This window comes from Sorex fumeus, unplaced genomic scaffold, assembly GCF_029834395.1.
Source record: "Sorex fumeus unplaced genomic scaffold, SorFum_2.1 ptg000033l, whole genome shotgun sequence".
In the NCBI taxonomy this organism is placed as follows: domain Eukaryota; kingdom Metazoa; phylum Chordata; class Mammalia; order Eulipotyphla; family Soricidae; genus Sorex; species Sorex fumeus.
The window spans coordinates 32,964,333-32,987,330 of NW_026606090.1; the positions used below are offsets into that span (position 1 = coordinate 32,964,333).

The 22,998-nt window shown below is 41.5% G+C and overlaps 1 protein-coding gene across 1 annotated transcript in view; it reads right to left on the reverse strand.

Moving 5' to 3' along the window:
* Positions 1-784: 784 nt before the first annotated feature.
* HMGCLL1 (3-hydroxy-3-methylglutaryl-CoA lyase like 1) overlaps positions 785-22,998 on the reverse strand; it is a 242,407-nt gene continuing 220,193 nt past the window's right edge. The window contains exons 8-9 of the mRNA XM_056116893.1: positions 5,810-5,935; positions 785-1,698 (exon numbers count right to left, since the gene is read on the reverse strand). Of these exons, the coding sequence (XP_055972868.1) occupies positions 1,597-1,698; positions 5,810-5,935 (228 nt within the window). The 3' untranslated portion in view covers positions 785-1,596. The remainder of the gene's footprint in view (positions 1,699-5,809; positions 5,936-22,998) is intronic.

The window sequence follows — 22,998 nt, forward strand, 5'->3', positions numbered from 1 at the left end:
AGTCTCATGGGAAGAGTGGGTTCCCAGGCTGCAGCTGAAGAACCCACGCGGCCGGCCTCGCTGTCCTAGCTGGGACAGCTCCATAAAGACCCGGCTTCACCTGCTCCCCCCTCCGGGTCCTCTCCTTACGCTGGCCCAAACACAAACCCGTTACTCAGCCCTCTGGGTGATGAGCTTCTGTTCCACCAGCCCCCGCAGCCTGGGCTCTTGGCCTCTTGAATGGAAATTTTATTTTTTTGTCTGTTACCAATGTTTCCCTTACGATTTGTTTCTTATTAGTATATGCCTTTAACATTAACTTGGTTGTAATCAGTACTTACACTCTAGAATTTCATTGCCGTGGTTTCGATAAATATTTAAGAGAAAATCCACAATGTTCACGTTCATAGTCCGAGGCATATGCAAATTTATTCAGAGATTAAAATCATCCAGCACTATTGAAGAAGGCTAGATAAATAATAGAACTGATGCTTCAGACCCACATGTAATAATATTGCCCCCATATGATTTGCATAGGTTACAGAAATATGTTCCTTAATGTGGTCCTTCTATTCCTCTTCTCATCTTTGATATATTACTTTTTGCTATTTCTGGCAATGCTTTATAGTATCAAAGATAAAATTTCAGCCACTTCAACATTATAAATAAGCATAAGAAATAAACCAAGAAAAAAAAAACAACTGATAAAATCAAAGTGCTCAGAATCAGTGGAAAACCATTTATTTTTGTAAATTAAAAACTAATATTCTTAGGGTCGCAGTAGCATTCTCTAGTTTAATTTGGAAATGATCAGAAAATGCCAAATGTGGGTTATGCCACAAATGTCAGCCTTATCCTCATCACCGTAATTTAGACATCAGATAAAAATCAGGGCTTCTACTTCTCAATCGTTGAGTAACACCATGCTGGTTTTTCACATCACCGATGAAAGGGAAAGGATGGTGAACTGGATGCGTGTAAGGAACATGGGAGGTCGTGTTACGTTTCCAGGATATGGCGCTTTGCCACGGACCACAGTCTCTTGGAACAAGATAAAGTCATTGAAATGGTTAACAGATGTTAGCCATATTCGAAATGTAAAAGTTCTATTGCTGAAAATTATGTAGGGTCAGATGGAGTTTTGGCGCTTGGTCCATAACTTAACTGACTTGGCAAATGAAAAGTTGAGATCCAGAGGCGAAGCGCATAACGCTGAGGCCACACACCACGCGGGCTCATAAACCACCGACAATATGTCCACTGTGCTAAGCCAGCTTGATTAAGTATTGACACAGTGTCCGATACTGAGAGAAATCTGAAGTTGATTTTCACATCTACGAAATTACAAAGCTATTTCTCTAAGACCAAGAGAGTGGCCTTTTCTCCCAATTCATACACAACTCCAAGTTATATTATTTCGCCTCTGCTACAGTTTATCTGATGACTGATGGCACTTCCTGCTGACTCCATCATCTACCCAATTCTACCTTTCCAAAGCATCTCCTTTCCCCCGACTATTTATTACTTTGTTTCCAGAATAAGCTGATGACAATTGTTTTCAGATAAATATTTGTAGCTGAAATGGATCTTCTTAGATTTGTAGCCTATTTGTTCAACTCAAGCACTGAAGCAGGCTTGTGCTACTTTGGAGTTTGTGGTTTTATTCACAGCTTTGCAGATAAAGTCACCGGCTTCCATCACTTTATAGAGATTCACACCCTGGAAAAGGAAAGTGGGTATGGGAGGTGAGAAAGAAGACAAACAGATTTTTCTAAATTATAGTAGTAGCAGAGCTTTTCAAAATTACTAAGCAAAATATTCCTACTACTGATTTGGGGAAAACATATTTTTGTGAATCATGTAATGAACACTTCAGGTTTTTTTTTCCTTAACGAAAGCATATTTTGACTTACCCTTGTGTTATACTTTGGTCTAAACAAACCCAAGGGACTCTGTATACTGGCACCAAAAAACTAGGAAGAACAGTGATGCGCTAGAAGAATTTCTTAAAACATCAACGTGGAAAAATTTAAATAAAAAGAGTTGAAGAAGCTGACAGATAAAGGACTTAAGAGAAAGACAGAGCTTCTTTACTATGTCAAAAAACAAACTTGAAAAAGCTATATAGGAAAAGAGAATGTTTGATTTTTGACTATTTTAGAAGTATTACTGTTGCTTAACAGTAATGGTATTGAATCATATTACCGCTATGATATTGAAGGAAGTAGTTATAGGTCAAATCAAATAAAGTAGTTTTTATTCCACATCTGGAACTTGTTTGCCTGAGAATTTGTACTGTCTGAAAGCATAAATAGGATCAACAAAGGCTTAGGTAAATCCCCAGATGACAGGCAGTTGGCTTGGAAGGCCAAGTTCAGTGCATGCTTCCCATCTCGGGGACTTGGTGTAGCTAAAGGTCACTATCAAGGTCCCTCCTGGCACCTTCACTGTCACGGAGGAAGCTAAGCATTAGGTGGATTAACCAGAGATTTGCCCTAATGGAGCGTTTCGTAAACTCTGGTGTCCTCACTCGGACACAGACTAGAAACAATGATACTTAAAATGGAATACATAGACATCCTTGCTATTCAAAATGGATTTTAATACCTGTGTGTCATTTTCTTAAAATGCACCAACCTATGTACACACAAGGCTTTGCATAACAGTGACCATGGGGGCATCGTTTTAATGTCACTAATTATTTCCTGGTAAGTGCAAAGTGCCAGGGAGTGAACCCAGAGTCTTACCTCATGTAAGAGATGCTCTCGACAGCTAAGTCACATCCTGGCAAACATTAAGCCACATCACTGGCAAATACATTTTTCTTTCTCATCAGGACCACTCCCAGCAGTGCTCAGGGGATCATGTCTTGCCAGGAATTAAACTCAGCCTCTGATAACTATGGACTCTACCTCTTAGCAATCTCCCACCCCCTTCACCAGAAATTCTCAGAGAACTTTTTCTTTGCAGTATACTTCTATGAATGATAACAAAAAGACTAAATTGATCCTTATCCGTGGTTTTCATTATCTTTTTTATTATCAAATTTTCTTAGTCAATTGCATTTGATTTATCTAAGAAATCTATATCTGTAAGAAAACTTTAGGTAACTGTAACTACATTCATAAACATGTGTCTTCTATTTCTGATTTTCATTAAGTAATAGATTGGGAAATTTTACTGAAAATTTTAGTGTTCTTCCCTTTCCAAGAATCCCATTTATATCAAGTAGGCAGTGACAGTTTTTGATGCATACCAAGATTTTAATGTTGGTCTTTCTTTACTATATAGTTAACATACTACTTTATTTTTAAAAAAGTATATTCTTGAATAGTTCATCACAGGCTAAATATATCTCATCTACTATGATAATTCTGATGTTCGAGACATTATGTAGAATGTCATTTCTGCCTTCAGGGTGCTCGGGCAATAGAAAGCCCCAAAGACAAAATTACATACTGTAGTTCAAGTTACTAGTACAGAGATGTGAAAACGACTAGGGAGGGAAAGATTCAGGGCAGTAAATTCACTGAAAAAAAAAATGCAATGGAAAGGAATGTGTCAACAAAAAAGAGAGAGTAAATCCTGACCTGAATCTCATATGAAGAGAAATGTGCTCCAAAGCATCTGTAGCACCAAATAGGGAGAGGACCCAAAGGAAAGTCTAAAGATCCATGTAGCTCTGCACTGTAGCGCTGTCCTCCCGTTGTTCATCAATTTGCCCAGTAATGTCTCCATTGTGAGACTTGTTACTGTGTTTGGCATACCGAATACATCACAGGTAGCTTGCTAGGCTTTCCGTGTGGGCGAAATACTCTTGGTAGTTTGCTGAGCTCTCCGAGAGGGGTGGAGGAATCGAACCCACATTGGCTGGGTCGGCCCCATGCAAGGCAAACGCCCTGCCCACTGTGCTATCTCTCCAGCCCACAGATCCATGTAATGCAATCAAACTTCAAGCAGTTTTTGAGAATTCACTGATGAGATTTCAAGCAAAAGCAAGGTATATTCATATTTATATTTTAGAGGAAATTTTCTGATAGCACCATGATTAATTCATTTAAAGGCAAATTGGAAGCCAGAAGACCAGTGTGGAGAATGCTAGGAAACAATAAGCACTTATGCTAATGTCATTGTTATGAAGATTTTAAGGGGAAAAAAAGAATCAAAATATTTTAGAAGACGAATCCATGGTTTCTGGTATTTGAACAGGCATGGGTACCACAGTTGAACTGGGTTATTCAGAGAATCTTGACTTGCAGCTTAGAGAAACTGGGTGAATTTGAGCCACTCTCCCCTGTAGCCGTCCTTTTGGAGCTGTGACATTCTTTGGAAGGAGATGTGACTTATCCATGCCTCCGTGACTTGACAGCTTGACATGTTTTAAACATCAGCTAAGTTCAAGTCAGTCTTATAAACCTTTAAGAGATCATTTTTAAATTTTTCTTTTTTTTTCTTTTCCTTTATTTTTCTTTGGGGGGTGGGGTGGGGTGGGGTGGAGGTGTATCCTTCAAGTCTCAGTCAAAGTCACTCCTGGTGGAGCTTGTGTGATGATAGGGGGTATTGAGACTTGAACCTGGGTTGGCTGCATGCAAGTCAAGCACACTCCCCAGTGTACTATCCCTTTGGCCCATCCAAGAGAGAATTTCGATTTTTGTTTGTTTCTGTTACAATCATGTATTTCTGTTGTAAATGATCAAGCTAAGATTGTAAATAAAATATCTATTCCTAACCAAAGAAAACAGGCAGCACTTTTGGCATTTAGTGCTAAGTGATACTAGTCTTGATACTAGTGATACTAGTCTTCAAGGAATATTACTGAGTATTGTCATGCTGAAGGCCTAGAGTCTGAATGGTGAAAGAGCTCTCTGGCTTCAGCATAAGCTAGACACAGGAATCAGATCTTGACGCAGTCCTAGAGCATGTCAAAAAGCACAGGAAGCAAAGCACAGATGGCAAGAATCACCAGTGTGGGCATGGCAGGGCGATGCTGGAAAATGCTTTGTGTATGGGAAAACCTCACTGTCCATGTTAAGGGAATGTTGGAACCAAAAAGAATTCCTAGTGGTGGTGAGAGAATGAACTCAAGGGGTGGCCAAGAGTAGTAATGGTTCAGAAATAGGACTACAGGCAAATTTGATGTTAATGAGGAAAGAGATGAGAGAGTGAGAGAGGGCCTTATTTTGTAATCAGGTGATACCTGCGTTTCTGAAAAAGCATTTGAAGCTTTTAATCACTTGCAGGAAAATATTTTGGCCTTTTATATATCCTTAAAAATCAATTTTATTGATAAATCGGGTATTTTTAATGCTGAAAATGGCAAGGTAGAAATTTTAGTGGATGCTATTGTGGAATATCTGACTATAAGTGACTGGAATGACAGACTTCTGGGCTAGCACTCCACTGGCCATACCAAAGATGCACTGCTCTTTCTCAGAGATCATGTCACTGTAAGAAAAATTAAGATTTCAGTTTTTTCCAAAGAAAATACCCATACCTAAAAACAAAACTGCAAAAGCAACAATCAAAACAGCAAGGCATAGATCCTAACTTACAGAGTGTGTGAAGGAATCAAATCAGATCATTCATGAAAACGTACTTTGGAGGTCACGAGGCATTCTAAACGTGAGGACAAGTAGCAGTACCTGGGATGGAGCTGTATCAGTAAGTCACTGAACAAGCCTCTCCAAGGATCATCATTGCTTTCCCACTGTGCATTTTAGTAAACAGCACAAGGGGAATACAACTTTGACTTCAAAATTGCTCTCTGAATCTGAAATGCATTCCAGTTTGGTTTTGCAAGGCATGCATGAATATTAAAGTGCTCACTTACGGAGTTGAGCCCCAGACCATTGAGCATATAGACCAAGTCCTCGGTGGCCACGTTCCCAGAAGCACCTTTAGCATACGGGCAACCACCTAATCCAGAGACTGCTGAGTCCACCACGCTAATCCCCATCTGCAAGACAAACCAAAGGCCAAGATGTGTGTAGTAAAGGCACAGAAACTGTTTGCTTTAGGTAGTCTGTTCCAAAGAGCAAATAAGCCAAATCTAAAGCCGTTTTCCAAATATATTTACTTACCCACCTGCTGCTATGTCTTTTCTGACTAATCTCGTCTTTACAAAACTTTACTAAGGCCCTTTGGGGCGTCACATGTCACTGCCACTGTCACCATCAGTCCTCCCATTTTTCATCGATTTTCTCGAGTGGGCCCAGTAATGTCTCCATTGGAGACTTTGTTGTTACTGTGTTTGGCATATCGAGTATGTCATGGGTGGCTTGCCAGGCTCTGCCGTGCGGGCGAGATCCTCTCGGTAGCTTGCCAGGCTCTCCAAGAGGGGCAGAGGAATCAAACTCTGGTCAGCCGTGTGGGCCGCATGCAAGGCAAACGCCCTACCCGCTGTGCTACATGATCTTAGGTAAAAAGACAAATGTTACTCACTAAAAGCAGCATAATTTTAGAGGGAAAAATTCAGGTGAGATTAATTAATTGCCAGGTGTACAATTAAAGCAGTACACTAACTTTTAGATCATTAAACGAGTTACGTGAAATAACTTCACAAACTCAAACTTTTGAAGTGAAAGGAAATGGTAACTGTCCAAAATAGTATTTCAACCATTCACTTCACCCGATCTTCAGGAGATATTATGCTGTACACTAATCTGTATTGCTTTGGGGTAAGTGCAAAGGTTTTTAAGAGGCAAGACACCGGCTATTAATAGCAGCACCAGCAAATACTTTTTAGGTCCTTACTATCTGAAAAGGATTATTTTTGGACTTCTAGGCAGTTGTCAGGATTCCTGGCCAATTCTTAGCACTTAGCACAGATGGTTCAATGCAAGAGCCCAAAGGTGTAATGCAGTTCCTGTCTGAATTTTCAGGGGTTACCCCAGCACCTGGTGTTGCTCTGTAGTATCCAGGGCTGTACCTGGTGATGCTCAAGTATGCCTTCACAACTGTCTACCTCTCCTGCCCCTCAGTTTCACTTTCAACAATATTCTAGATTGATTATGTCCTAGGGCGGGAGCGATAGCACAGCGGTAGGGCGTTTGCCTTGCACGCAGCCAACATGGCCGACCCAAGTTCGATTCCTCCCCCCCTCTCGGAGAGCCTGGCAAGATACCGAGAGTATCTCGCCTGCACGGCAGAGCCTGGCAAGCTCCCCGTGATGTATTCGATATGCCAGACACAGTAACAACAAAGTCTCCAATGAAGACGTTACTGGGCCCGCTCGAGCAAATCGATGATCGATTATGTCCTGGAATAATCTGGAAATAACTTTTAAATAAACTTTTGATTTCAAAACATTTGTGAAGAAGATATGAAATATTTCTACATATTAGTCATCCGGTTTCTACCATTGTTACGTTTTCCATTTATTATCTTATGTTTTTCATAATTGTAACTAAATATCGTTATTACTGGTCATGCTTCATTCAAATAAACCCAGACTTTATTCAGGTTTCTGTTGTTTTGAACTGTACATCTGTTGCTATGTGCCAGGAAGCCATACAAGTTGTCTCCTTACAAGTTAGCAATTAGATGCCACTGGGAGGAGACAATTTCTCCAACACTTTTCCTGAGCAGATCGTGACAATTTTGAGTCATTCTTATTATGTGTTTTGAATGATATCCTTGTGCTGTGGGTGTACTTGATATTCTCACTATTGGACTGGAGTGTTTTGCAAGAAATAACAAGGTAAAGTGCCATCCTCAATAAATCAGACCAAAGGTACCTAGAAACAAACATGACTAAGGACTAATGAGGTAGCGCTGCCTGTCTGGTTTATAAAGTCACCCCTCTCCAACTCTAAAGCTTAGCACAGATGCAAGAGCCTTGGGTAAAGGTTACACTAAGGGCACCAGAATGTCAATTAACGTACATCAATCTACATGAAATGGCATTCCTCCACCAGGGAGTTGGGGCCATGCTCTCATAGCTCTTTATTTATGATTTATTTAAACATTTCTTTGTACTAGTAGGAATGCATGGAGATTTATTTTGCCCATTGGATTCTAATCTGATGTCACTTTTGATGTGTTGTTGCTCCAATTGTTTGAGACTCGGTTTTGGGGCGACTCAGCTGGTCCCCATGTCCCTTTCACATGCCAAAGGGACTGTACTTCCAAACCACTCTCCTTCTTTGAACCCTGGAAATAATACTGGATGGGTTGCTAGGTCTTATGAGGGCAGATTCCAAAAAAACCCCTGGACATTTTTAGAACCAAAATCAGATTTACAGAAACAAGTTTACTTCTGTACTTCTATTTTTCCTCATTATAGTCTTCAATTTAGGAAGATGTTAATAGCTCTTCTTTGATTACCACAACCTCTCTCAAATTATGATTTGACATCCTCAACTTTTCAGCTGAAGTAGTGATCCATCAACTGTATTTGCTCCGAATCTAAGTAAGTATAAATCTAGAGGGGATGTGAAGCTGTACCCTCAGGATATTATTTAATATCTAGGAGAGACCAATCAATGCTTAAAATATTGACTAATCTCTGGAAGTATAACATGAGGTCAACTAAAAAGTTTTCTTTTCTTCTGGTTAAAAATCTCTATTCAGTCGGATTAAACCTACTGCCCAAGGAAACAAATTTCAGTGGTTCTCATTTCTGGCCAACTATTAGAATCACCTGGGGCCCTTTTAAAACTAATGGCCCTACTTCCCTAGCCAATTAAATCAGTCTCTTTCTGAGAATTGGGGCAAGTACTGGTATTACTTTGCCGTTCTCTCTGGTTATTCTTTTATCTCCCGAAAATAAGAAACCCTGAGGAAAGAGCCCTCAGCCATATCACAGTTTATCAAATGGTGGTGGGGGGAGTTTTAATTCTGGAATTTTATTTCAGAGAGCACCTATGGCAATATAGAGAGCCATGACAAATGGCTTTCATAAAGTTTTTTCAAGAATATTTAAAAACATGTTGTGACAGTGAAAAGCCATCAAAAGAGGTAAAAGATGGCTTTCACTTATAAGAAATGATGACTCATTTACTCATGGACTCATTCATAAAGTACTGAGTTTGCTTTGCCATTACCAATGGCCGTAGAGTTACAGAGGAGATGCTTGCTGTTGCCTTGTCAAATATGTTGGTTTTTTAACTAGACTGTACCTGTGATGTATCCAGTATGCCAAACACAGTAACAAGTGTCACAATGGAGACGTTACTGAGCCCACTCCAGCAAATCGATGAACAATGGGAGGACAGTGACAGCCTGATTTTTTATTTTCTTGTGATTATATCAATCTATTTTTTATTGAGGAAAAATTGGTTGATAAGAGTAAATATTTATATGCATTAGAGGACAATTTCACCACACAGCCCATCTCTGAAGTGCGAGTATCCACTTGCTCCGTCCACTGGACCTTTTTAATTCACTTTTCCCTTCTTGGTAACCTCAATTCTGTCACCAGGGTCCACTTGTTTTCACTGGCCATTGTCTATTTCCTAGCAGTGTTACTCTCCATACTGCAGATGAATTAGATCATCAGCATTTTTCTTTCTCCTTCTGAGTTTTTTTAGCATAGCCCCCTCCAGTTCAATCCATATTTTAGCAAGTTAAAACTTTATCTTTTCTAGTGACTAATATTCCAGTGTATGTGTGTGTGTGTGTGTGTGTGTTCACACTCACCTTTTCTTGTCCACTAATTTGTTGTTGGGCATTATGTAATTTTCAAATTTTGGAAATTTTAAATAGTGGACAATGGGCATAAGAATGCATACATCTTTTCAAGTTAGTGCTTTTGCATTAAAATATAGCCTTAACCTCTTGGTAAATGGTGAAAGCAGAAACAATATATTCAATATAGAAACTAAAGATCTATGAACCCTACTGTATCACCAAAAGGTAAAGGTAAAGGTAAAGGCCCTCCCGTTGATCGTCGATTTGCTCGAGCGGGCCCAGTAACGTCTCCATTGGAGACTTTGTTGTTACTGTGTCTGGCATATCGAATACTCTCGGTAGCTTGCCGGGCTCTCCGAGAGGGGCAGAGGAATCGAACTCGGGTCGGCCATGTTGGCCGCTTGTAAGGCGAACGCCCTACCCACTGTGCTATCGCTCCAGCCCCAAAAGTGAAGTATTTTTTCCAATAGCATAACCAGTGCCAAAATGAAGGACCAAAAATAGCCAGTTTTATGAGAGAAAGAAACAAAGAAAAACAGGGAACACATTTCACCTCACATGACCAAAGTTTGTATGTGAATCCTAAAGCACTTTACAAGTACAGATGTTCAGATGAACAAAGGCTGTCAGGTAAATAGTCTCGAGCAGTGGATTTCAAATGCCAGTCTGCAGACCCGTGCCAGGCTACCTGAATTCCCTGTGCTTGCAAAAAAGTCTTTACTGGGGCTAGAGCAATAGCACAGTGGGTAGGGCATTTGCCTTGCACATGGCCGACCTGGGTTCGATTCCCAGCATCCCATTTGGTCCCCCGAGCACCACCAGGAGTGATTCCTGAGTCCATGATCCAGGAGAAACCCCTCTGCATCTCCGGATGTGACCCAAAAAGCTAAAAAAAAAAAAAGTCTTTGCTGCCGAATATAGAGTATCTCTATAAAACCCAGCTCCCGGAAGAGAACAGCGCAGAGTCTCCTGCCCCCACGCCTGGCTGTCCTCACTGGGGCCCCTTGGAGGGGAGCGGGTTGAGTTTTCCTCTCCGCCCCGACCAGGGTTCCGGAAGCCGAAGACCTCCAGAACCAGTCACCACCATGTTGAGACCACTCTCTGCACACCTGAAGGTACCTGCAGAGGAACAAAGGCATGCAGGTCCCGGGGCTGAGATCTCCAAGCCTACTCAGATCGGGGCTGAGCATCCTCCACCCAGATCCTCCAAATTCCAGTAGGCGGGGGTCACACCCACCAACTGGCCTCCTTGCGCCGTGTAATCCCATCAACGGCCAAGACTCAGAGACTATAAAACCCAGCTCCCGGAAGTGCGCGGCCGCATTTGTGACCACGCGACATCTTATTATCTCATTCCTACTTTGGACAAACTGGCAGGCTACCGAATGTAGCCTGCCCACACGGCAGAGTCTGGCAAACTCCCCGTGGCATACCCAATATGCCAAATACCAATAACAATGATGGGCCTCATTCTCCTAAAGAGCCTTGAATATGGCACTTTTCTTAAAAATCTCAGGGCTAGGATGAAGGGGATGTTACTGGGGCCTGCTCGAGGCAATCGACGGATAACAGGATGGTCATGATAGAGCATCCCTGGATCAAATAGTCACTTCATTTTTGATTTTAGAACCATTGCATGAAACACTATTATAAATAATACTTAGCTTTGCCAACCATGAACCATTTCTCCTGTTTTCACTGGTCTACCTGTGTACAGGTGTAAAATCACTGCTGTAAAGAAAAGGAATAGGAAATAGTCTACAACTTGTGTAATCTGGAGAAATAGTGCAAACAGAAGATTGTCTGAAGGAAGTCAGGATGCGAAGAGGCCATAAGATCCAATTTCACATAGGCAGTCTTAAAATAGGTTTTTTGAAACTAAAGGATTTGACAGGCATATCATCTGCACGAGGAGAGTTTTCGGTGCACAGGTAACAATAAACTTCATAAAATGATTTTTAATAGCACTGCACTTAGCACTGCAGCACTGTCCTCCTGTTGTTCATCAGTTTGCTCAAGCGGACACCAGTAACATCTCCATTTTGAGACTTGTTGTTACTGTTTATGGCATATGGAACACATCACGGGGAGCTTGCCAGGCTCTGCCAGCAGGCGGGATACTCTCAATAGCTTGCCAGGCTCTCCGAGAGGGACAAAGAAATCGAAAATGCCCTACCCACTGTGCTATCGCTCCGGCCCAAAATGGCTATTAATATACATATTATATAATTACAGTTATTATGATGGTCATGGAAATTAAATATAAGTAATTATATTAGTTATGGAAATGGGCTGGAGCCATAGCACAGTGGGTAGGGCGTTTGCCTTGCTCCCGGCCAAAATGGCTGACCTGAGTTCGATTTCTCCACCCCTCTCGGAGAGCCTGGCAAGCTACCAAGAGTACCTTGCCCACACGGCAAATCCTGGCAAGCTACCCGTGATGTATTCGGTATGCCAAACATAATAACAAGAAGTCTCACAATGGAGACATTACTGGGCCCTCTGGAGCAAATCGATGAGTAATGGGAGGACAGTGACAGTTATGGAAATGATACTGAGTTTCAGTTGCACAAGTTGCTCTTCGAATTAGACTTTTATAAATATCAACAAATGCAGTATACGCAGAGGTTAACTTTTCATGCTACACATCTGAAACTTAAATATTGATGGTTTGTTTGGGGCTACCCCCAGCTGTGCTCAGTCTGTGCTCTGAGGGAGGCTTATGGGACCATATGTGGAGCTGGGGCTTGAGCTAAGGCCAGTCACATGCCAGCACCTTAATGCCTTATCCTATCTCTCTGGCCCCACATAATAAATGTTCTTTCAGTTTTTTAAAGAGGGCCGGAGCAATAGCATAGCGGGTAGGGCGTTTGCTTTGCATGCGCTGACCCGGGTTTGATTCCTCCGCCGCTCTCGGAGAGCCCAGCAACCTACCCAGAGTATCTTGCCTGCATGCAATGCCTGGCAAACTACCCGAGATGTATTCGATGTGCCAAAAACAGTAACAACAAGTTTCACAGTTTTTTTGTGAGACGTTACTGGTGCCCACTTGAGCAAATCGATGAACAACAGGCGGACAGTGCTACGGTTCGACTGTTCTTGGAACTGAGGGTAAACATAAAGGTAAAGGTAAAGGCCCTCCCGTTGATCGTCGATTTGCTCGAGCGGGCCCAGTAACGATAGCACAGCGGGTAGGGCGCTTGCCTTACAAGCGGCCAACATGGCCGACCCGAGTTCGATTCCTCCGCCCCTCTCGGAGAGCCTGGCAAGCTACCGAGAGTATTGGATATGCCAGACACAGTAACAACAAAGTCTCCAATGGAGACGTTACTGGGCCCGCTCGAGGGTAAACATAAAACAGACTAATAGGAAATAAACTATATTGTGTTGGCCAGAAGTTAACTGGTAATTATTCTTACTATCAAATGTTCATTATTCTTGCAATTCTTGTTATAAAGAAAATTTTAGAAATATTTCATAAATCAAAAGAAACAATTAGTACTAAACACCAACATGGTAGTGAGCACAGCGTGACACATGAAACATACCCCATAATCAGATACACCTATAGACTTATCACAGTACGTTTTATAAGAATAGAAATGTGAAAATCTAAATGTCTACAATGGGAAGCAATTTAAGTTAACGATAGTGTAGCTGTGAGATGAAATTTTAAATGGTATGTGAGTGCATAGTAAAGGAATAGAAACACAATAGAGGATATTGAAAAATGTCATGGTCCTGCCTCATCATCTTTCTCTGTCATTTTACGCGTGATGGTCTGCGAAACAGATGCTGAAAGGTTATCATGTATACCCCTTTACCTACTTTCAACACCCGCTCAGAGTGATCATTTACAACAAGGATTGTCGTAAGGGTCCCTTCTCTTTTTTAATTACCCTCGATCCCCCACACCCTTCGGGTAATTCCCAGCCATCGTGTTAGAACATTGTATGACCAAAATGCAATCGTGAACAATTTGCAATGTTCTATCTCATGATGATTCTCTATATTTTTAATTAAAAAAATTAATAAGTAGACAATTATGTTTAAATTCTAAAAAATAAATCGTGATCCTGTTAAGAAAAATAGAAACTGATGACGTACCAAAATGCAAATAGTGACAAACTAGGATGATGATAAGCGTGTTATTTTAATTGTATTTTTCTTTCCAGTTTCTCACAGTTAAAACTTGTATACTTTCGTAGGAAAAAAAAGTTTTTGCAAACTTAAACCTGTTGTAAAATCATAGAAAATTAATGAAGATAATATCCTGAATTCAGTGATATTATTTTGCACTAACCAATTTTTTAATCTATGGTTGCTAAGTTAAACTACACAAATAATCTGGTAATGAGGAATGAGGAATATGAAAAGATAACTGGAAATGGTTTGAAATGGCTGGGCTGGAGCGATAGCACAGCGGTAGGGCATTTGCCTTGCACTCAGCCAACATGGCCAACCCAAGTTCGATTCCTCCGCCCCTCTCGGAGAGCCCGGCAAGCTACCAAGAGTATCTCTCCCGCACGGCAGAGCCTGGCAAGCTCCCCGTGACTTATTCGATATGCCAAACACAGTAACAACAAGTCTCATGATGGAGACGTTACTGGGCCTGCTCGAGCAAATCGATGAACAACGGGAGGACCGTGATCCTGGGGCTACCGTGAACTGGAAATGGATTTTCCCACATTCCTACTTTCAGAATGCCTCTACATGGTTCCTCCCCATTCAGCTCTATTCACAAATGAACCAACTTTAAGAGCAATAGTAGAATAAAATTCAAAGTTTAAATAGGAAATATAATTTTAAAAGCCAAAATGTACATTACAGGTGAAGGAAATTGTTAAGATGTGTTTCAAAGTCTCTATCCATAAAAGATAATATACTTTAAAAATACTACTTTTATGCAATAACCTCTAAATAATGTCTTTCTCTTCTCCTGAAGTATATTTCCATTAACTTCACCCATAAAATTGACATATCCTTAGTTCAAAATAAGCTTCTCTTGAAATTTATATTTATAGTCATATAGAAAAATTTGATTTTATGTTGGAAACTATATACAATAAGATAAAAAATATTTTTTACAGAGGAGCTAAAACAACATTTCTTAAGTTCTTTGTAGCAGATATAGGGAAAAATATTGTGTAGAATGTCATCACATTTAATATGGATTTGAGGGGTCACCAAGCTAATTTTATCCTGTAACAGATAATTTTCATAACATGTCATTTCAAAGATACTCTTTTAACTACCAGGGTCCGTGTCTGTAAGCACTTTAATGATTTTCTTTGGTTTTGGTTTTTAGTAGAAAACGGTGTCTTTATCTGAGAAGCCACAAGGTGGCAATATAACATCAAAGTCCGTCAAATTAAACTGTGTACAAACCCATTCAACCCCCCAAATAGTAAATATCATTAGCTTATTATTACCCAAATTTTTCATTTAAAAGGAGTTTTTTGATCTCCTTTTGATCGGGGCACCTAAGCTGGTTGAACATAGTGTATCTTTTATATGCTTCTCTTGACTCAAGCATGTTTAATTATTAAGCACATTCTATGTGCCGGGTCTTGGAATGCATACGAAGTGCTCACGAAATGAAGTGCTAAAGGAATCTTGGGCACTTTGGTGAGATGAAGAAACTTTGTACTTCAAAACCATAAAAATTATCTGTGCAAACACGTGATACGAATTATAATAATCTGATAAAATTATTAAGCCCCATGCCCCACAAAGATTTTAGTTATGAAATTAATCTCTATATTTTTGGTTCTTTTCCATAAATAATTTTGCTTTACAGAGGGTAAGAGGGCACACCCAGAGGTGCCCGTGCTTACTGCTAGCTCTGTGCTCAGGAATCACTCCTGGAAGGGCTCACGGGACCACATGGAGTGTCAAGGATCAAGCCAAGGTCAGCTGCATGTGAAGCAATGCCCTACTCCTTGTGCTTTACTCTAGACTATTTTTATTTATTTATTTATTTATTTATTTTTCTTTATTATAGTGTTTTATTGTATATTTTTAAATTTTTTAAAATTTTTTTTTAGTGAGACACCATGAGGTACAGTTGTAGACTTAAAATTTTGTGCTTGAGTTTCAATTATACAATAGGGATACTGGGATCTAGACTATTTTTAAATAAAACTTTAGAATAAAATTTTTAAAAGAAATAAAACTCAATATATTTATCTATTTTTTCCTGTATCACTTTTGTTTGTTACTGTTATCAAAAAAAGACTGAACTGTCTCTACAATACAGGTAAGCAATTCTTCCTAAAAATCAGGAAGCCCAGAACTCAAAAGACGGTTGTATCCTTCAGTCCCACTTTCTTCAAAACTCACGATTAAAAATATTAGTGATCCGGGGCTGGAGCGATAGCACAGCGGGTAGGGCGTTTGCCTTGCACGCAGCCAAGATTGCTGATACAGGTTCGATTCCCAGCATCCCATATGGTCCCCCGAGCACCGCCAGGAGTCATTCCTGAGTGGCATGAGCCAGGAGTAACCCCTGAGCATTGCAGGGTGTGACCCAAAAAAAAATATTAGTGATCCCTGGAGCCGATAAATTTGGTGGATTCAGTTGTGTGGACTTCACAGATACTCCACACTTGAGTTTGGACTTACAGGCGAAGAAAAATGTATAAAACAATGGTCACTTATTCTGGAAAGTAGGAAATTTGCTACAAGTAGATCATGATCTTGTATCACTCTGTGCTCCAATGACAATTGACTCACAAAGGCTTTCAGTTCACTCAGATTCCCATTCTGAGCTGATGGGCTAACTCAGCAGGAAAGTACCACCTCAGTATTCAGTCTACAAACATATTTAACACGCACAAAAAATAATAAGAGCCAAAATTAATTTTGCAAAATGTGTAATGTAATATTTCAAAATATTTAATAAACTATAAAAGTTTAGACATGGAGTGTAATAGTTTCAAGGAACACACTGAGTTTTGGTCATGTCATACTTTTAAAAAATGATCCCCAACATCCCGTATCTGGTTCTTCAAGCTTATCAGGAGTAATTCCTGAATGCAGAGCCAAGAGTCAACCCTAAGCATTACCAGATGTGCCCTGACCCCAGCAAAACAACAACAACAACTAAAGAATTTCCAATGGAGTGAATTATTCATTTTTAGATCAAGTTACTTGGGGGAGGGGGTGTCAATATTTATTAGAATAAAACATTAAAACTATATACATAACTCTCAACTTGTTCACCCGAGCCCATGTTCTTTCAGCATAGGATGACAGTCACCCATCCACAAAACGCTGCTTTCCTGGTTATCAGCCCATTCCCACTGTTGTATCACAGCATTCTTTGTATTACTTTATCTCCAGTTTCATTCTGGCACTGTGACTTACACTACTGTGATGAGAGTTTCGTGCAGTGTACCAGTGTCAGCTTCCTCCTCCGATCTCTCAGGGTCCCTCCCGTCTAACACTTACTCTTTTTAATTAATCCACGCCATGCCAGAGAAGCTTCTGAAGCAGCACTCTGAATAATTACTATATGTTAAATTATGATATCACTGAGACGAAGACCTATTACGACTCATGTGTTGTTGAACAAAATATGGGACTGTATAATTCACAGAAAATAAACTAAATGGTATAGATGTATAAAGACTAGTATTTCAAAAGAAACTGAAGTATGTACCAAATTAGTATATAAATAGTAGTTGTTGTTGGAGTATAATTAAGCTAATGGTGACATGATTAGTGATTATTCTTTCATATAACATTCATAATCCTTGAAAAGATTTTTCTATCTGATTCAATCCTTTGTGCCTTACTACACATAATGAGATAGATAATAGTATTTTTTCAGTTTTTTTTTCATTTTTTAGTTTTGGGGTCACAGAGAATTGTGTTCACGGCGGATTTTCACTCACTTGGGGGTTGCTTCTGGTGGTCCTTGGAGTATCATGCAGGCCAGAGCCACATGCATTACATTCAGGGATAGATCATGTTCTTATTTTTGTTTATTGTGTTTCAAATTGAAATAAAAATGGAAGTGTTAAAAACATAGAAGGAGATAGGAACAATAGAGACCAAAAAGGTCTTCATTTCAGTATCACTTGATCACTTGACTTCCCATTAATCGTGGATTTGCTCGAGCGGGTGCCAGTAACCTCTCCATTTGTCCCTATCGCATGCTAGTGTAGCCCAATGGCGTCTGTTTGTTCTAGGAACACGAAGGGCCTCAAACCGATCATTCATCGTCTTGATGAAGAAGTCTAACCATCTGGTAGGTGGGCAGCCATATGGTCTTTTGACATCCCATGGAATCCAGTCAGTAACGACTCTAGTCCAGCGGTCGTCTCTAAATCTCATTACATGTCCAGCTCATCTGATTTTTGACACCTTGGCAAACAAGACAGCATTCCTGATTCTTGATCTCCGGATTCTTTCTCTCTTTTGAGTGAAACGTGATACTCTAAGCATAGCTCTTTCAATTCCTCTTTGGGAGACCCGAATAGTTCTCAATCTGTTTGCTTAGGGCCCATGTCTCTGAGGCCTATGTTAATGCAAATCAAAGAGTGGAATCAAAGAGATGTGCCCGGAGCTGGAGGTTCTTCGTCCTCTTAGCTATTTCTTCGAGACTCTTGAAGGCTTTCCAAGTGTTGGTAGATGCGGCAGAAGCCAGGAAAATCATTTTTAACACATGCCTGTACTTCGCCAACTAAGGAAGACAAAATGATCGTCTGTATTTTCAATGCACGTACGCTAGCATCAGATGCATCCATCGAGGACCTGATGGTACAAGCGCGAATGATCAAGTACGACATCATTGGTCTGACCGAGACAAGAAGGCACGAATCTCACCATGCCGTTTTCGAAACAGGAGAAGAATTGTTCCTCGGAACATGCGATAAAAGAGGTGTTGGAGGCGTCAGTGTCCTTGTCAACACAAACTTGGCCAAGAGCATTGATTCATTCGAATGCCTAACAACCCGAATTGGACGTTTACATTTGAATAGATGTGGCTCACTGCCTGCAGTTTCTATCTTCGTTGTCTACGCACCAACATCTCATTATGATGAAAGAGAAATCGAGAAGTTCTACATGGAGCTAGAGAAGTTCTATAAAGAAGACCACACATTCTACAAGATCATTGTAGGTGATTTTAATGCCAAGATAGGACCGAGAAGATCAGCTGAAGAACTTCACATTGGGACCCATGGCCTAGAATGGAACAAACAGGGTGAGAGACTGTCTGAGTTCATCATGTCGACCAAGACCATTCATGGTAACTCACAGTTCCAGAAGGCAGAATCTAAACGATGGACATGGGAGTCTCCCGGTGGACGATTCCACAACGAGATAGACCACATCATATTCAATCGACGGTTTTGCCTGACTGATGTCGCTGTTGTCCCAAAATTTCGAACGGGATCGGACCACCGTCTCCTTCATGCAAAATTCTACTTCACAGAGCGGGGAGAAAGGGCTGCAAAGTTCAAAAAGAGAACTCCCAGAATGACCACCAACTGGGAACTCTTTGGTATATTGCGGCAACATGGGAAGATGCCATTGTTGACAACATTGACGAGGAATACGATCGACTGGTTCAGCACCTCCATGAATGTGCGAGGAACGCCAAGAGAGAGATAGCTACAAAAAATCGCCTATCTTTGAAAACTCTTGAGCTAATTCGCCAGCGTGGTTTGGCGCATGCCTCAGGCAACCGCAAGCTAACGTACGAGCTCGCAAAGCAGTGCAGAGATGCAATCAAGGAAGACCTCAAAGAGAGAAGAGCAGAAGTACTGGTAGATGCGGCAGAAGCCGGGAAAAGTATTCGTAACGCCCGCCTGTCCTTCGCCAACTATAAGACCAAGATGACTGCCCTCCGACGTCCTGATGGATCCATCACATCCTCCAGAACGGCAACGGAGAAGATTATCTATGATTTCTACTCAAATCTCTTCGATAGCCATGTCCACTTGCCGACATACCAAATTCCACAGGATGGATATGTCGTTCCCAAAGTTCTGCCTTCAGAAATCCAACACGCCATTTCGTCGGTAAAGAAACAAACAGCACCTGGCCCAGACAAGGTCAGACCTGAACACCTGAAGAACCTGCCGTCAGTACTCATCAATACACTGGCTTGGCTCTTCACTCGCTACCTGTCTGAATGCAAGGTTCCGTCCCAATGGAAAACCAGCAGGACCGTACTACTGTTCAAGAAGGGAGATATCCATGACATTGGCAACTATCGCCCGATCTGCCTGTTGTCTGTCATCTACAAGTTGTTCACTCGAGTCGTCCTAAATAGGATTGGCAGAACACTAGATGAAGGACAACCATGCGAGCAAGCCGGGTTCCGCAAAGGATTCAGCACCATCGACCATATCCACACGATAACCAAGCTCATTGAGGTTTCTCGGGAGTTCAAGATGCCGCTCTGTTTAACGTTCATTGATTTAAAGAAGGCCTTTGATTCTGTTGAGACGGAAGCGGTCATTGAAGCCCGAGCCAATCAGGGCATTCAAGCCCAATACATCAGGATCCTCCGTGAGCTGTATTGCGGATTCACTACCAGGATCTCACCATTCTACAAAGAAGTGATCGTTGATGTCAAGAGAGGGGTGCGGCAGGGTGATACCATTTCACCGAAACTCTTCAGTGCCACCCTCGAGAACATCATGCGACGACTGGAATGGGAAGGAATGGGAGTGAAGATAGATAATCGGCAACTACACCACCTCCGCTTTGCTGATGACATTGTTTTAATAACACCAAACATCAGCCAAGCAGCACAAATGCTGGCCGACTTTGACCGTGAGTGTGGAAAAGTAGGACTACAGCTGAATCTTACGAAGACAATGTTTATGAGAAACAGCCTCGTTCCTGACGCCCCATTCACTCTCAACGGAACGACCATCTCTGAATGCAACAGCTATGTGTACCTAGGTCGAGAGGTCAACATGACAAATGACCTGGCACCCGAGCTAAGCAGGAGGAAGAGAGCGGCTTGGAACGCCTTCAAGAACGTCGAAGAAATAGCTATGAGGACGAAGAACCTCCGGCTCCGGGCACATCTCTTTGATTCCACTGTTCTTCCTGCATTAACATATGCCTCAGAGACCTGGGCCCTATGCAAACAGGATGAGAACGCTATTCAGGTCTCCCAAAGAAGAATAGAAAGAGCTATGCTTGGAATATCACGTTTCACTCAAATGAGAGAAAGAATCCGGAGTTCTGACATCCATGGACGATCAAGGATCAGGGACGCTGTCTCATTTTCCAAGGTGTCGAAAATCAGATGGGCTGGTCACGTAATGAGATTTAAAGACGACCGTTGGACTAGAGTTGTTACTGATTGGATTCCACGGGATGTCAAAAGACCACGTGGCCGCCCACCTACCAGATGGTCAGACTTCTTCGTCAAGATCATGAACGATCGGTTTGAGGCCCTACATGTTCCCGGAGCGAACAGATGCCATTGGGCTACACTAGCACGCGACAGGGACAAATGGAGACGCTACTGGCGCCCTCTCGAGCAAATCGAAGACTAACGGGAAGTTAAGTGATTAAGTGATTAAGACATCAGCAAAGTGGAGGTGGTGTAGTTGCCGACCATCTATCTTCACTCCCATTCCTTCCCATTTCAGTCATCACATGATGTTCTCAAGGGTGGCACTGAACAGTTTCGGTGAAATGGTGTCACCCTGCCAAACCCCTCTCTTGACACCGATGATTACTTCTTTGTAGAATGGTGAGATCCTGGTAGTGAATCTGTAATACAGCTCATGGAGGATCCTGATGTATTGAGTTTGAATGCCCTGATTGGCTAGGGCTTCAATGACTGCTTCCGTCTCAACATTATCAAAGGCCTTCTTTAAATCAATGAACGTTAGACAGAGTGGCATCTTGAAGTCCCGAGAAACCTCAATGAGCTTGGTTATCGTGTAGATATGGTGCTGAATCCTTTGCAGAAACCGGCTTGCTCGCATGGTTGTCCTTCATCTAGTGTTCTGCCAATCCTATTTAGGATGACTCGAGTGAACAACTACTTCCACTACTTCTACCCAGCCGTCGCCACACTCCAGGATGCTTTCCAGACACATCATAAGACACTAAATACCCATCTTCTGGAATTGTCGTACCATATTTGATAGGGTTCAAATATGCTAACATCTACAAGGGTGATTAGAGGTCGCCCCAAAAGCCTCTATCCCTCTCGGAAAGACTGGCAAGCTACCGAGAGTATTCCGCCCGCACGGAAGAGCCTGGCAAGCTATCTGCTGTGTATTCTATATGCCAAAACCAGTAACTACAACTGGTCTCATTCACCTGACCTTGAAGGCTTCACCGACATGGCAGCACTGAGAAGGATGAGAAAGGAGAGGCCGACAAAATCTCAAGGCCGACCTAGGCTGCCACAACGAAGGAAGACAAAAATGATCGTCTTGCTGATGACATTGTTCTAATAACACCAAACATTAGCCAACTGGCACAAATGCTGGCCGACTTTGACCGTGAGTGTGGAAAGGTCAGACTACAGCTGAATCTTACGAAGACAATGTTTATGAGAAACAGCCTTGTTCCTGACGCTCCTTTTTCTCTCAATGAAACAACCATCTCTGAATGCAACAGTTATGTGTACCTAGGTCGAGAAGTCAACATGATGAATGACATGGCAACTGAGTTGCACAGGAGGAAGAGAGTGTCTTGGAATGCCATTTCTGTATGAATTAAAATAAATTTTAAAAATCCTTTATTTTGTCAAAAATACTACATTTCACACATGATTTGCTCTACAAAATCAATCTGTACAAGAAACAGAGGCTTTGGTGTTGCCCCCAACACAGGTGGCAACCAAGAACTTTCTTAGCACTGCTGGGAGCCTCCAAGAAAGCAGATTTGCAGCAGGTAATAATATATGCCCATTTTACCAATGAGGAAACTGCACATCAGAGAAGGAAAATGTTCTCTACTTGACACAGCATGAGACAGAAACCCAGATAACTATATACTACTACCCAATATTGATAGTCATATGTTGATATCACTGACTGCAAGTCAGAATTTGATTAAAAATTTTGCATGCGTCACAACACAGTTAAGAAACCTGGCCAGCGGGCACCAAAACATCTAGAGAATTCCCTGGGCCCCATACCAAGCTGATATCACCTGGAAGTTCCAGATGGGGCAGATGCAGTTTCCCTGCCTTCTCCAGATGGAATCCCAGTGACCATGAGCTTCCACAAGCATGTCTCTGGTATGTGGGCACCAGGACTATTCTTCTGAACCACCGCGACCTTTCCTGATATGGAGAGTGAACAATGGAAATTAAATTATCTAACATCTGTCCCTGGAAGGAAGGCTTGAATGGTGGTGGGAAAAGTCGAGCAAAATATAATGCCCAACAGAAAT